At 35.2% G+C, this 15,195-nt stretch overlaps 3 protein-coding genes across 6 annotated transcripts; 1 reads left to right on the top strand and 2 right to left on the bottom strand.

The window, feature by feature from the left end:
* Window positions 1–5: 5 nt before the first annotated feature.
* LOC129892478 (uncharacterized) lies at window positions 6–2,560 on the bottom strand. The gene is made up of 2 exons (XM_055968050.1): window positions 2,173–2,560; window positions 6–476 (listed from the first exon to the last, which is right to left on the bottom strand). Exons 1-2 carry the CDS (start codon window positions 2,405–2,407, stop codon window positions 163–165), a joined length of 549 nt encoding a protein of 182 aa, XP_055824025.1. The 5' UTR covers window positions 2,408–2,560; the 3' UTR covers window positions 6–162.
* Window positions 2,561–3,252: 692 nt separating this feature from the next.
* On the bottom strand, window positions 3,253–9,206 carry LOC129892475 (3-deoxy-manno-octulosonate cytidylyltransferase, mitochondrial). Of its 3 annotated transcripts, XR_008767324.1 has the most exons (10): window positions 8,855–9,206; window positions 8,317–8,362; window positions 8,087–8,173; window positions 7,868–7,992; window positions 6,006–6,145; window positions 5,866–5,917; window positions 5,657–5,767; window positions 5,034–5,132; window positions 3,831–4,012; window positions 3,253–3,636 (listed from the first exon to the last, which is right to left on the bottom strand). XR_008767324.1 is itself a non-coding variant. In XM_055968046.1 (9 exons), exons 1-8 carry the CDS (start codon window positions 9,083–9,085, stop codon window positions 5,040–5,042), a joined length of 885 nt encoding a protein of 294 aa, XP_055824021.1. In that variant the 5' UTR covers window positions 9,086–9,206; the 3' UTR covers window positions 4,380–4,517; window positions 5,034–5,039. The 3 variants fall into 3 exon arrangements, 2 of the variants coding, with proteins under 2 accessions (XP_055824021.1, XP_055824020.1); XM_055968046.1 differs by lacking the exons at window positions 3,253–3,636; window positions 3,831–4,012 and adding an exon at window positions 4,380–4,517; XM_055968045.1 differs by lacking the exons at window positions 3,253–3,636; window positions 3,831–4,012 and having other exon boundaries at window positions 4,782–5,132.
* On the top strand, window positions 3,967–4,740 carry LOC129892480 (uncharacterized). Of its 2 annotated transcripts, XM_055968053.1 has the most exons (3): window positions 3,967–4,227; window positions 4,308–4,526; window positions 4,702–4,740. In XM_055968053.1, the coding sequence occupies exons 1-2, from the start codon at window positions 3,967–3,969 to the stop codon at window positions 4,485–4,487; spliced, it is 441 nt and encodes a 146-aa protein (XP_055824028.1). In that variant the 3' UTR covers window positions 4,488–4,526; window positions 4,702–4,740. The 2 variants fall into 2 exon arrangements, with proteins under 2 accessions (XP_055824028.1, XP_055824027.1); XM_055968052.1 differs by lacking the exon at window positions 4,702–4,740 and having other exon boundaries at window positions 4,308–4,670.
* Window positions 9,207–15,195: the final 5,989 nt, after the last annotated feature.

Genomic DNA, 15,195 nt, shown 5'->3' on the forward strand with positions numbered 1-15,195 from the left:
AAAGATGAGAAACAATCAACGTAACATTTAAGTAAAAGGGGAAACATAATGCAACCCAGCTATACAGGAGCATTTCAGGTTTACTTAAATAATTGCCCCGACGGAGGCTAAAAGGGAATATATGAGTAAATTCCCAGAAAATATATCTATATATGCACCATTTTACAAGAATTTTTCTATGGAGGTGGTTAGTGTTGATTTAGGAACTGCACCAATGACTGCATCTTTCTTCTCTCCCTTCTTGAATATCATCACAGTTGGGATGCTTCGGATTCCAAATTCGGTTGCAATGGAAGGACTTTCATCTGTGTTCAGCTTCAAGCATTTAATCTTGCCGACATATTCCTTTGCCAGTTCATCAATGACAGGGTGGATCATTCGGCATGGACCACACCACGGAGCCCAAAATTCAACCAGTACAGGTAAATCAGACTCAACTACAAGTGTCTTCCATGTTTTATCATTAACAGAGGCCACTGCAATTTCCAAGAACTGTGTTAAACCAGCAAAAGATGCTAACTATAATGGGAATTCTACAAAAGCAATTCTCTCTAGACAAGACATGTTTTGAGATACACTTTTATAATTTACTAGACAGGAAAGCTTGTGTATCCTATTTTTTAAAATTATATTATGTCAGCTAAAGATCAAATTAGACAACATAGAATCCCATTTTCCCAACTAACCATGGCTAATATAACTGGTGCAACATCTACATCTCACACAAAAGGTACTTAAGCCACGGTGAAACATGAAGATTCTGCAAGGCAAAGGAAGCACTGATATGCCTAACAAAGTTTATTCCCTAAGATCGGCAGTAGCTTCACAAGTACCTCTATCAGTATCCAACATGTGTAGTTCAAGTTGATAGTACTTCTAAATTATAGCAAAGAATGCCTCATCATGAGCAATCAATATGCTAGCAACCAATATTCAATGAATTTTTAGCAGGTAAGTGAAACTTTGAAAGCAGCAAAGCTTTGAGGGAATTATACCATAACGGCCCTATGACATCTTTTACCATTTATTGAGCTTATTGTTTTGACATGCTAGTTCCCTTATATAAATTGTTAAAGAGCACAGACCAACATCGTTTTTTTATAACCGAGAAATCCCCAAGAGTCAGTGGCGCATGGTTCGAAACTTAGTGGATTATAAACCCGCCTCTCTAACCTTTTCCACTTACATACCATGCATACGATGCTTTTAACTGCAGTAGGATTCAAACCGTTACATGTGCCTAACATACTATTTCCAATAGAAAAGGAAACAAGTAAAGAAGCTACAAGAGGATCTATGAAAGACCGAGGGAAAGAGCTTAGCGCAGAAACCATTACAAGGGTCATGTGGGAGATGTCTGGTGGTTGTGAAAGGTGAAGGAGCATGTGAGCAATGTCCCCAATTTTTTTACATGAAGGATCTTTCAAATCTTTTCCTATGTTTTGCATTCTCATGTTTCCTTTCTTTTCTTTGCAGAGTATCACAACATTATTTTTGTCTCTAAGACTCCTAAAGGACATCTAACAAAAGTAATTGACATTTTACTTGTGGTTTTCCTGGACAATTCCAGTTAAACTAACCTGAGAACTAATCCAAAGTTTATTAGCTATGTGCACAAAATATCAAACGACAACTTTGAGGCTCTTATCCTTACCTTCGATGTATCACCATTTAAAAAGGAGGACGAGAAAGCACAAAACTCGAACATCAATGCTACAGGATTGCCTTCACTATCTTTTTATAGGAAGTATCCAAATGTTCAATCTTCAACTGAGATATTAAATGACAATAACCAGATCAATATCCAAGGAAAATATAAAGCATACTCTGCTCTCAAATCTGTCAATCATCCTCATTACTGACTCTCGCATGTAACCAACACCAAAATGCCAAAACTCACAAGCAAATACACATGATGTTCACGATTACATTTCCCATTCCAAGTAAATATACCTTGAATAAGATATCTAATTCAAGTTACTTATATTACTATGAGAGCTCATAATCTGTTTTAGAACGTATAAAACTAAAAATTAACTCATTCAAGCAGTACAAAACTTCCACAGGTAAAGCAATTAAATTTCCTGGAACTGAGCTTTCACAATAAGTCTAAGCTTAAATGAGCACGGAGAATCTCAACATAAAGAGGAGTAACAAATAGTTATAAAATACCTTCGACGGCGGTATTCTGAGCTTCGCAAACGATTCGTCCTCCTCGGGGAATGATTCTCGAGCATGAGCTAGTGGATACAGATGAGCGAGTTGGCTGGATCTTAAGGCCTCTGAACTGAGAGAATCTAACAGAGGAACGAGGACGAGAGAAGGAATAACCGGCAACCGGAGCAAGCGACGACGACGGAAGCGCCGAGGCGCGTGGAACTGTAATGGTTTCCAGCACAGCAGCCATGGAAAAAGAAGAGAGAGATAGAGAGAGAGTGTGTGGATAGGGGGAGAGATGGGGAGGAGAGAGAGGGAGTGGATATTTACACAGAGATAGGGAGGTCTGTGGCTGAGGCGAAAACAGTTATGTTATTGATTTTTTTTTAAAAAGATTTTCCATCTGATACTCTATGTTCATATTTAACTCTGCATTAAATTCGAGTTACGCATTATAAACACAGTTACACATTATTACATTCGAGTTGCGCATTACAAACAAAGTTACACATTACAAGCACTATAAGGCCTTCAGGTGATACTCTTAATAAAAAAAAAATATATTCAAAATTTTAAATCGAAATCTCTAAAGATGTAATAGTCCGCATCATTGGTGTTTGGTTATCGAGTTGGGTGGAGGGGATGGATGAATGGATGAGGAGTTTTGTGTTTCTGTCATCCACGTGCCTCTCACGTGACCCTCTTTGCACATTTGATTTGATTCGGGCCACTGGATGCTTGGGCTGACTACAGAGTTCTTAACAGGCCCCTGTTGAACCTATAGAGATATTTCTTTGAGAAATTAGGTTAATTTGCCAAATACTATTTGATAATTGACCAATTTTATCCTCTGATAATCTTCTTAGTATAATCTTGTCCCTTAGTAGGAAAAAGTCTCTTTGTTGTCTTATACCGTATTTCATCCTGATGATGATTTTAAATTATAGTTAAAAGTTATGGAGTAAATTTGAACATTGTTTTAAAAATATTTACACAGGTCCACACTTTTGACTCTATAGCTCTATTAATGGAAATGATAAATATGAGACGATGCAAGAGTATGAACGAACAAAAGTCCAGATTAAGAAATTGTAGTAGGATGGTAAGGATCTCTTTTATTTTTAATCACATGTCTCAGGTTCAAGTCTTAAAAATGAAACCAACTTTAACATGGATTACTTTACTCCAAAGTAAGACTTGTGAATACAATATTAATCCAACTCCAAAACAAATACTAATATAAGGGAGAAACAAATGGAGAAAACGTAGTTAAAGAAAGAAAGTGTAATTTGAGTTGGTAGTAGAGGAGACAAAATGTGTGAAACCATTGGCAAGCACAAGCTTTGGGAATCAATCTCCCATGCCATCCTCGTGTAGTTAAGAGTACTATTAGCACAAAGACTTGGAACTTTGAACACCCCACCCAACATGCCCATTATTACTCTCCGCCTTTTCTCCCTAATATAGCCATTTCCACGCCTACCACAACGGCACGAATTAATACTTGATATACTCCAGCCCCACTAAATATATGATACAAGTATTCAAATACTAAATTATAGTTCTATATAAATAAAATCATATTACTCTAACCTGCTGCCAAACGACATAGAGGTAGGGAAAATATTATATTAGTATATCGGGTAGTAGGTCAAATAGAAGTTCAAACGTACCAGCACTGGACCTGTGTCTGGGTCAGTCTGTTTCTCTGAATGGTCAAAAGTTTCAACTCACGTTCTTTATGAGTAGAGACAAATTCAGCCCAAATCAATATTGGAAACAGTAGCTAGCAGCAACTTCCTCTTCAAAATGACCATGCATTCTTCTTCTTCTTCTCTTTCCCGGCGCCAGAGGCCTAACAACAACAACGAAAATGGTATTAGCAAGTCTATGTCGGCAGAAGAAGAAGTGAAGCTTGCCGCTCTCGCTATCAGCCTTAACGTACGGCTCAGATCAGCAGATATGCCTTTCGCCATGCAAGCACACGCCCTTCGGTACGCCAGAACTCTCCTTCTCCAACCTGCAACTCATCGCCCTAATCCATCCCTCCTCGCCCGCTCTCTCAAAAAGGTGAGTTCGATTTTTCCTTAGTTTCAAATTTGAATTCGAATTTGAAAATTTGACGCCGGTGAAACTTCTGTGGATTTTAGGAGTTTGATTCGATGTATGGACCGGCGTGGCACTGTGTGGTGGGGAAGAGTTTCGGATCGTTTGTGACTCATTCGCCTGGTGGATTTGTGTATTTTTCACTGGAATCGTTCTCCTTTCTTCTGTTCAAGACGGAGGTTCAGTTGATCACGGAATCAGTACCAACACCTGCTGCCCGCTGAATCATTTTCTGGTTGCTGCAGCTGGCTCGCCTGTCAGTGGTTAGTTTCGCAATCTGACATTTGAAACAGATATACTAGCTGCTAACTTCTTTTGGAGCTATTTTCACAAGCTAATTATGATTGTACATGATAATATTGATATTTCTCTAAGAAAAAAATACATGTAGGCTGTTTCATACTGTTTCTTATTTTGTGTTTCTCTCTTTTAATCTAGAGTCTAGATCCATGGTGAATGGGGTTCTTCCAGACATAACTCAAATTCCAGTATTCCACCCCTTGAAAGAACAAGAAACGTGTAGCCTTGAAAATCAACGGAAATAACTAGTCCTTAGTAAGGTTGAATACAGTATACTGTATACATGACAACCACCAAAATATCAACTATTAATTGCAGGATTGATACAACAACTTCCTATTTCTAAATTCTTTCATCTTCAAATATATAATTCAGTAATATCAATGGTGCACTAATTCCAATTGAGAGTGGGTTCCAGAAAGCTCAAACATAGCTCTAGACAACACCAAAGTCATCTGATAGAATCTTACTCAGCTCTAAGACAAGTTTCCCTCCCGCATGAACTGCTCTATCTTGTCTACATCTTCCGGGGTGTCAACACCATGAGTCTCATGGTCAACTTTTATCACCTGCATACAGGATGAGATCCATCCACTATATCAAAACACTCTGATAGATAATCAGAACAACAGGAGCAAACAAACTAGGAAAATTAGAAAAGCAAGCAATTTAACTTTATCAACGATTTTTCTTCTTCTGTTTTGTTTTTGTTAATTTATAATTACATCTAAAAGATTACAATTTTTCTGTATACATAATGTAAATACTTACTCTGCCCTGATATTAACACAAGCAATTTAACGTTAGCAGTTAAAAATTAAGGTGTGAATTCGTATCACTTTAACCATGGTTAAGTGAGAAATGCGTACGAAAGACACGTCTTGCATTCATTGATTTAGTGTTAACATTGGGTGCTGGTAAGTTTCTATCGTCTATCTATTTTGAATCATTGAAGAAGAATAACTTTTCTTTTTCCTTGAAACTGTTTTCTCCACAATATTCACACACAAACATTTAAGATACAAAGTTGAAATCTCCAATTTTATAATTAGAACACAAGTAAACGGATAAGTCAAGCTTGCAGACTTGGTACCTTCATCTTGTAGCCATTCTCAAGGACCTTCAACTGTTCAAGGTCTTCTTCAAGTTGCAACGGTGTAGATTCCAATTCTGAGTATATTTTCAGGAACTTGGAATCATAGCTCTGGATATGAAATAAGAGAAAGACAATTGTTCATCAGTCAAACAAGATTTTGTCAGGAAAAGTAGTGATAGTTGCACTAAAGATGTATCACCAAATACCTGAATTCCTAGGTGCAGCAAGTAAGGAAACTGAGGATTAACCTTGCCAAACCTGAAAGATTGCACAAAAGTGATCAGGTTTATCACACAGTAGATAAGAAATACCACTGCAATAGACTTTTAAGAAAATCATGACTAACTTGTTATAAGGAATCAATCCTCGTGAAAAATAGATTGCATAACCACGATTGTCAACCACACATTTAACACGATTTGGATCAAATGCATCCTCAGGTTTCAAAGACGTCACAGCAGTGCTAAATACCGCGTCTGGTGCAGCCTGCATAAATACAGAGTAATATTTTATGATAAAGTTATACTACTGGCAATATAGAGGAAGAAAGAAAGTTGAGGAGATGAAATTACATTTTTTAAATGCTAAACTCTTTTTTTTTGAAATTGTAAAAGCTAAACTCCTTTCCTCATACGTTGACAATAAGGTATAATATGTCTTACATATAGTGCAGGTTTTGTGGCAACTGACTACCCATCATTGCAAGAGATGATATCTTGAAATGATTGTCTCAAGCGTAGATAATCTTCCCATACATATATATGTGTGTGTGTGTAAAACAATCAAATCAATCATATGAGGCAACTTTAGGGAACCCATGAATTGATGGTAATATTCGACCACGCACTAGATAAATGCTTTTGCAAATTTGGCTTCACTTTCAAGGGCTAACTCCCACATTATTCTATAGTTGATTTTTTTTCCCTTTCTCTGATCTGCAATCAGTTTTGAGCAGTCCTCAGAAAATTAACATCCCCTCATAAATGGCAAACTATACCAAGTCAAATACTAATTTAAACTAGACTCATGCAGTTATGTATTGACCTTCATCTGATATCTTCCTTTTTTGTGTGTGGATTAGCCTTCCTTGGAAATTATATATAGCTCTTCCTCAAACAATTAACAATCTCATTAAAACTCAAGATTGATGTAAATCCAAAACACTTCGTTAAGGTCCAATTCAAACGGTAACCTCCCTAAATTTCCCCCATCAATCTAAGTTGCTCAATATATGATGAAGATAATGGTTGATACAGGGTGTGAAATGTTTATATCTTCACTTTGTCAAGAACACTGTGTTCTGCCATTCATTCATGGGTACACCATCCATGCTAGTTTATCCACTCTTCCTGATAAATGACTGCAAATACATTTTATAGTACTTTGAGCACAGCATAGGGTAATCTTATCCCTCTCTCTAACAACAATTAACCAATTTATTAACATTAACAGTGTAATATCCAGAAGTTTCATTTTATGATAGTTTACATAACTTTTTTAAAATGATTAAAAACTAATCCACTCCCAACTGAAGTAGAACTATTTTGATTGAGCACATATTGAGGAAGAAAGTATAAATTTTCTATTATGCTTGATTTAATTGGGGGTGTCTCTTCAAATAATAGCTAGTGTGTAAGAAAGAGGGCAAGAAACATCCTCTTTCAGAGATAATTCAATTCAGTGTGGATAGATATACGAGAAAGCAGATAGCATGTTGAGTGAATGAAGCACTAGAATTTGGGTAGTGCAAGTAACTGGGAGATTAGAATTTGAAAGATTGAAAATTTGTCGAAGAGTAATATATAGTTAGAAGGTTCTATACTGATGTTTCCAGTTTCCTGGCAATCAGATAGCAATAGCAAGAAACTTCCTTGGATGGTGGAGCAGGATTTGTTAGGAAAGAATAGACAAGCTTCCAGGGTGCATAAGAAAGTGTAATAGGTAGCGAATGTTCAACATTATCTCAAATATATATCTTGAACACTCTTTATGAAAAGCAGCTCATTTATGAGGGAAAGGTGTAATGGCTAATGAGGACTTGACTGTTAATGTGAATGTATCAAACATAAAAACCAGGGAATAAATGGAGAGAGCCAGCTTGGACCATTAATTTACCAAAGGCAAACAATTGATAGCCTTTTGTCAAAATTAACTTCAGAAGGTTCAGCCATTCACATCAGCATCTGAAAAATAAAGTAGAAACTTTACCTGCAGGGCTTTGACAATGCCATCTATTATCTCTGGGTCAATAAGAGGTTCATCTCCTTGTATGTTAACGACAATGTCATATTTCTTCCCAAGCTTTTGAAGAGCTTCATTACAACGCTCGGTTCCTCCAATTTAACAACTGAGCATTAGCAATTTCAGACCGAAATTCCCAGAAGTGGCAAAATTTATGATAAGAAAACAAGCAGACATTATGTTTACCATTTCTACATGATTCAGAGGTCATTATTACTTCAGCACCAAAACCTTGACAGCACTCAGCTATCTTTTCATCATCTGTTGCCACAACTGTTAAACAATGCGAACATATTGTGATTATACACCAACTATTGCTTCTCCTTTTTATTCTCTCTTTTCTTTCCTATTTTCTTCGTCGGGGCTTGTGGTTAGGGTTACGAAAAGTAGTCAAGTTAGATGAAATGGAGACGTACCAACGTGATCCAATGTAGCAGCAAGTTTTGCTCTTTCCCATGTTCTCTGCAATTACGAATTTGAATGTGGTGAGGATGTCAACTCCTTTCGAAACGATCACTATGACAGTGCATCCTGATTAAAGTTACACCAGAAGTAAATAATTTCAAACAAAGAGGTTGCACTAGGAATATCGTATGCAGTTTCCTAAAAAATCCAGTAATTACATTCTTCTGTTAAGTTGAATGTTAGTTGAGATCTGTTACCGAGTGGTAGGGGCAGATGCAACAATATGTTACCGGGTTCATCTGAACCTAGTACATTCTAGGCAGAGCATAAGTTCATATATAAAATCCATTAAATTTGCAACAAATAGTAGATATAATCCCATAACTTCAAAAATATAATGGGTTCAATACTAAGAACATTCAATGTTAGAACTCACAGAGCTTAAATCCATTATGCACCATTTCGACAACTTCCTTCTCAATTGACAAAAATCATGCAATTAATATACGCTAAAAGGACTGTAAAAAGGGATGAAGATTTTAGAAATACCTGAATCATGGGTTTTCCCAGGATATGAACAAGGGGTTTACCCTGGAAGCGAGTGGAAGCAAAACGGGCGGGTATAATTCCAATGACCCGGCTCCGAAACCTGCTGGATCGGGCAAGGTACGAACGAGCGCCGAGAGCGGCGGCCGTTGCAGCTCCTACAACTAGACCATTTAGGATCCATGATTTTGAAGAGCTAGAGGAGGACGACGACGAAGAACTAAAGATCGGCATTTCCTCCTCCTATTAAGGACAGAGAACGGAGAATTGAAGAAAAATTGGCAAGTCTACTTATGATCCATCTACAATTTTGATTTTTCAATTCAGGAGAAAAAAGAACGCAATAGGTGGTGTTAAAAAAATTAATAAATAGATATTGTATTTAAATGCTATAAATTGTGTCCCTAAATGTAAAATAATTTAAAGTTAATTATTATTGCTAAATATAAAGCGTGTGATGTTAAAGAGTCTCACTTGTCAATTTGTAGATATTGAATGTCCATTTAAGTAGGATCTATTTGGCAATTTGTAGACAATTTGTAGGCAAGTTGTACTCATTTTTTATGGTTATATAAGTCATTCTCTACAATACAAAATAGATACGGAACAATATTCAATCTCTCCTCTCTCTATTTCTCATACTCTCTCCTTCTTAATTTGTTAAGTTAGTTTATTTTATAACACGTTATTAGCACGAAGCTCTAATTTTTTTTTAAAAAAATCAACTTCTATATTAGGTATGTCTACTAAAGAAATTTAATTTTAGTTGTCTTTGTTATTTTTAAATTAATTTTCATCATATCAAAATTGGAGTTTGTGTCACTTGATATTTCTGACAAAAAATATTTGTCATGGATACTTAATGCTGAAATTCTTCTTACCACTAAGAGTCTTGGTGATGTTATAATCAAAGAAAATAAAGCATCAAGTCAGGATAAAGCGAAAGCTATGATTTTCCTTCGTCATCATCTAGATGAAAGTATGAAGGTTGAATACTTGACAATGAAAGATCCACTTGAATTGTGAAAAGATTTAAAAGGGGGTATGACCACCTCACGGCAACGGTATTGCCAAGTGTTCGTTATGAGTGGCTGCACTTACGATTTCAAGAATTTTAAAACTGTAATTGAGTATAATTCTGTTGTATTTAGAATAACTTTCCAATTAAAATTATGTGGGAAAACTATAAATTATGAGGACATGTTGAAAAAGACACTAACTGTTTTTCATGCCTCTAATGTGATATTACAGCAGCAATATCGTGAAAAAGGTTTCAAAAATATTCTGAATTGATCTCATGCCTTCTCGTGCCTGAGCAACATAATGCTCTTTTAATGAAAAATCATGAAGCCCGACCCACTGAAAATGCTTCGTTACCGGAAGCAAATGTGGTAGAAGCACATGGCTAATCTGAAAGAAGACAAAATAAAAATCAAGGCCATAATAATGTGCGTGGACGTGATAATGTGCGTGGACGTGACAATGGCAGAAGACGATATAATAATTATCGTGGTGGTAGTCAACATAAAAGGAAAAACAATATGAGTCCTCAAAGTGGCCCTTCAAAAAGTAACTTTCATCGTTGTGGCATGAAAGACCACTGGAAAAATGAATGTCGGACGCCTGAGCATTTTGTAACGTTTTATCAAAATTCCTTCAAAAGAAAGACAAATAAAGGTGGTGCCTCTTCTTCTAATGCTCGGATAGAGTCACACTTGGCATTTAAAAATAATGTTGAGGCAAGACCTTCGTATAATGATAATATTAAAGCAAATTTGGCTTTGAAGGATAACGATTTTAATTACCTCAATGATATTACTCATTTGGAGGTTGGAGACTTCTTTAAGGATTATAATTGATGTTTAATTTCATAATATGATTTATAATATGTTGTCGTTTTTATGTACTTTTGATTATCATGTTTTTACATTTATTTATTTAAAAGAAAAGAAGAAAAAAGGACTTATGTTTTTTCTAGCAATATTGTTACTTATTTTATCTCTTGTAATGTATTTTTATTTTATGAAGATAAATAAATTTCTCAGTCTTCAATTGGATCCAAGATGATTAATGGAAATATGTGTCTTTTGAATAGTGTCACAACTCATACGATATTAAAAAAAAAGAAATATTTCTGTCATTTGATAATGAAAAAAGCATATGTCAATACAATATCCGATAGTACAAAATTGATTGAAGGCTCTGGAAGAGCGGCCTTATTACTACCTGGAAAAATGATATTGATAATTGATAATGCATTATATTGTAGTAAGTCTCAAAGAAACTTGCTAAGTTTCAAGGTTATTCGTCAAAATGACTATCATATTGAAATTGCGAATGAGAGAAAGGTTGAATACCTTTATATTACTACAATAAATAAGGAGAAGAAAATTATGCACGAAAAATTACTTGCACTTTCTTCTAGATTGTACCATACAAATATTGGTACTGTTGAATCACATGCCATAGTAATCAAAAAGTTTTCTGATTCTAATGATTTTATCATTTGGCATGACCGATTGGGCCATTCCGGTTATAATATGATGCGCAAAATTATTGAGAATTCACATGGACTCACTTTGAAGAATCAGAAAATTCTTCAATCTAAGGAATTTTCGTGTGTTGCTTGTTCCCAAGGAAAACTGATTATTAAACCATTAGCAACTAAGGTTTGGATTGAATCCCCTGTGTTTTTGGAATGTATACAAGGTGATATATGTGGGTCAATTCACCCTTCATGTGGACCATTTAAATATTATATAGTCTTAATAGACGCATCTACAAGATGGTCATATGTATGCTTATTATCAACTCGCAACATGGCTTTTGCGAGATTGTTAGCTTAAATTATAAGGTTAAGAGAATAATTTTCAGATTGAATTTACATCTCAATCCATTAATGATTATTGTATGTCGGTTGGAATTAAATTTAATCATTCGGTCGCTCGTGTTCATACTCAAAATGGTATAGCAGAATCATTGATTAAACGCCTTCAATTGATACCTAGACCATTGCTAATGAGGACAAAACTTTCTCTTTCAGTACGGAGGCATGTATTTTGCATATAGCACTTGTGCGTATAAGGCCAATAAATTTTTATGAATTTTTTCCATTACAGTGGATTTTTGGAAGGGAGCCAAATATATCCATCTTAAAATATTTGGGTATGCAATATATGTCTCAATTGCTCCACCGCACCGCACAAATATGGGTCCCCAAAGAAGATTGAAAATATATGTTGGGTATGAATCTCTTTTTATTATAAAATATTTGAAACCTATGATTGGAGATTTATTTACAACAAGATTCGCTTATTGTCATTTTGATGAATCAGTATACCCAACATTAGGGGGAGAACATAAGTAATTGGAAAATGAGATAGATTGGAATTCATTATCACTATCTCATTTAGATCCTCAAACAAATCAATGTGAGTAAGAAGTTCAAAAAATGACTATTTGCAAATCAACTGCCGGATGCATTTACTAACCTTCCACGGGTTACTAAATCGCATATCCCAACTGCTAATGCTCAAGTTTGACTTGATGTCCCGGTAGGTCAACATGTTCAGACAAATGAGTCTAGGTCACACTTAAAAAGTGAAAGACCAATTGGTTCCAAAGATAAAAATCCTCAAAAAAAAATGAAATAAATGATCAAGGTGATCATAATTTGGAGGCAATTACTCAAGAAGAGCCCAGAGACACAACAAATAAGGATACCACCGAGGAGGTCCAAGTACCTCAAACAAATCAATGTGAGTAAGAAGTTCAAAAAATGACTATTTGCAAATCAACTGCCGGATGCATTTACTAACCTTCCACGGGTTACTAAATCGCATATCCCAACTGCTAATGCTCAAGTTTGACTTGATGTCCCGGTAGGTCAACATGTTCAGACAAATGAGTCTAGGTCACACTTAAAAAGTGAAAGACCAATTGGTTCCAAAGATAAAAATCCTCAAAAAAAAATGAAATAAATGATCAAGGTGATCATAATTTGGAGGCAATTACTCAAGAAGAGCCCAGAGACACAACAAATAAGGATACCACCGAGGAGGTCCAAGTACCTAAAAATAATGAGAATGAAAAAATCTCAATAAGTTATGTATCGACATAAAAACGGTGGAACCGAAATGATATTGTGGTCGATAATATTTTTGCTTATAATGTTGTCATTGAAATAATGCAATGAGATAAGGATCTTGAACCAAAATCTATCGATGAATGTAGATAGAGAAATAATTGGCCAAAATGGAAGGATGCAATTCAAACAAAGTTAACTTCACTTGAAAAATGTGAAGTTTTCGGACCAATAATCCGAATACCTGAAGGTGTCAATTCAGTAGGGTACAAATGGGTTTTTGTGCGTAAACAAAATAAAAAAGGTAAAATCGTAAGATATAAAGCACGACTTGTAGCCCAAGGTTTTTCACAAAGGCCTGACATTGACTATATAGAAACATATTCCCCTGTGGTGGATGCAATTACCTTCAAGTATCTAATGAAATTGGCAGTTCGTGAAAAACTTGAAATGCAACTAATAGATGTGGTCACAACCTATTTATATGGCTCATTAGACCACGAAATTTTTATGAAAATTTCCGAAGGGTTCAAAGTGCCTGAAACATACAAGGATTCTCGAGAAACTTACTCAGTAAAGCTTCAGAAATTCTTATACGGGTTGAAACAATCAAGGCGCATATGGTACAACCGTCTTAGCGAATAGTTGCTAAAAGAAAGATATAAAAATGATTCAATTTGCCCTTGTGTCTTTATGAAAAGGTCTGGATCTAAATTTGTCATAATAACAGTATATGTTGATGATTTGAATATTATTGGAACTCCGAAAGACTTTCAAAGGCAATGAAATGTCTGAAAAAGGAGTTTGAAATGAAAGACCTCAGAAAGATAAAAAAATTCTTGGTCTACAAATTGAACCTTTTACAAATGAAATATTTGTACATCAGTCAACATATACTGAAAATATTTTAAAGAGGTTTTATATGGATAAAACACATCCATTGAGTACTCCAATGGTTGTAAGATCTCTTGATATTAATACAAATCCGTTTCGACCTCATGAAAATGATGAAGAGCTTATTGATGCTGAAATACCATATCTTAGTGCAATTGGTGCATTAATGTATCTTGCCAACAAAATTTAGATCAGATATAGCTTTCTCTGTAAGCTTGTAATCAAGATTTAGTTCTTCTCCAACATGAAGATATTGAAATGAAATTAACCATATATTCAGATACCTATGAGGGGACCGTTGATATGGGATTGTTTTACTCAAATGAATCCATGTCACAATTGATTGGTTACGCAGATGCGAGATATTTATCTGATCCCCATAAAGGTCTATCGTGGATAGGCTATTTATTTACATGTGATGGTACAACTATATCATGACGTTCAACAAAACAAACTATGGTTGCCACTTCCTCAAATCATGCAAAGATAATAATCATCCATGAAGCAAGTCGAGAATGCGTTTGGTTAAAATCAATAACTCAATACATTCAAGAAACATATGACATTTCTTTAAAAAGAGACGTTCCAACAATATTGTATGAAGACAATGTTGAATGTATAACTCAACTAAAGGGAGGATATATCAAAGGAGACAACAAAACATATTTCACCAAAATTCTTTTTTACTCATGATCTTCAAAAGAAGGGTGAAATAGATGTCCAACAAGTTCTTCAAGTGACAATTTAGTAGATATGTTTACCAAGGCATTGCCGACTTCAATCTTTGAGAAAATGAGATACAAAATTAGAATGCGACGTCTTCGAGATATCAAATGAAGTTTTCATCAGGGGGAGTAAAATACGCGTTGCACTCTTTTTTTCTTAACCAAAGTTTTATCCCACTGAATTTTTTTGGTAAGGTTTTTAATGAGGAAGCACTCAAGATGTTTTATCAGATGTGTGTACTCTTTTTCCTTCACTAGACTTTTTTCCACTGGATTTTTCCTAATAAGATTTTAACGAGGCACAATATTTATGGATGTTTACGATAACTATATTTATTATTTTTTGTAAAGTTTTTAATGAGGCACATTTCACGTGGACATCTAAGAGAAGCGTTAAAGAGCAAGTGGATGTCCATTTAAGTAGGACCCACATGGCAATTTGTAGACATTGGATGTCCATTTAAGTAGGACCCACTTGACAATTTATAGATAACTTGTAGGCAAGTTGTACTCATTTTTTTTGCTATAAAAGCCATTCTCTGCAATACAAATTAGATACGGAACAATATTCAATCTCTTCTCTCTCTATTTCTCACTATCTCCTTCTTAATTTGTTAAGTTGGTTTATTTTATAACATGTG

The sequence above is a fragment of the Solanum dulcamara genome, chromosome 6 (genome assembly GCF_947179165.1).
Source record: "Solanum dulcamara chromosome 6, daSolDulc1.2, whole genome shotgun sequence".
Taxonomy (NCBI): domain Eukaryota; kingdom Viridiplantae; phylum Streptophyta; class Magnoliopsida; order Solanales; family Solanaceae; genus Solanum; species Solanum dulcamara.

Bases quoted from the DNA above. Each gene is read 5' to 3' on its own strand.
- LOC129892478 (XM_055968050.1), bottom strand. From the start codon at position 2,407: ATGGCTGCTGTGCTGGAAACCATTACAGTTCCACGCGCCTCGGCGCTT. The intron at 477-2,172 runs GTATTTTATAAC...TGGAAATTGCAG, and splicing joins TCAGAATACCGCCGTCGAAG to TGGCCTCTGTTAATGATAAA.
- LOC129892480 (XM_055968053.1), top strand. From the start codon at position 3,967: ATGACCATGCATTCTTCTTCTTCTTCTCTTTCCCGGCGCCAGAGGCCT. The intron at 4,228-4,307 runs GTGAGTTCGATT...TGTGGATTTTAG, and splicing joins TCGCCCGCTCTCTCAAAAAG to GAGTTTGATTCGATGTATGG.
- LOC129892475 (XM_055968046.1), bottom strand. From the start codon at position 9,085: ATGCCGATCTTTAGTTCTTCGTCGTCGTCCTCCTCTAGCTCTTCAAAA. The intron at 6,146-7,867 runs GTAAAGTTTCTA...GTATTTATGCAG, and splicing joins GCATTGTCAAAGCCCTGCAG to GCTGCACCAGACGCGGTATT. The intron at 5,133-5,656 runs GTACCAAGTCTG...TCCTGTATGCAG, and splicing joins AGAATGGCTACAAGATGAAG to GTGATAAAAGTTGACCATGA.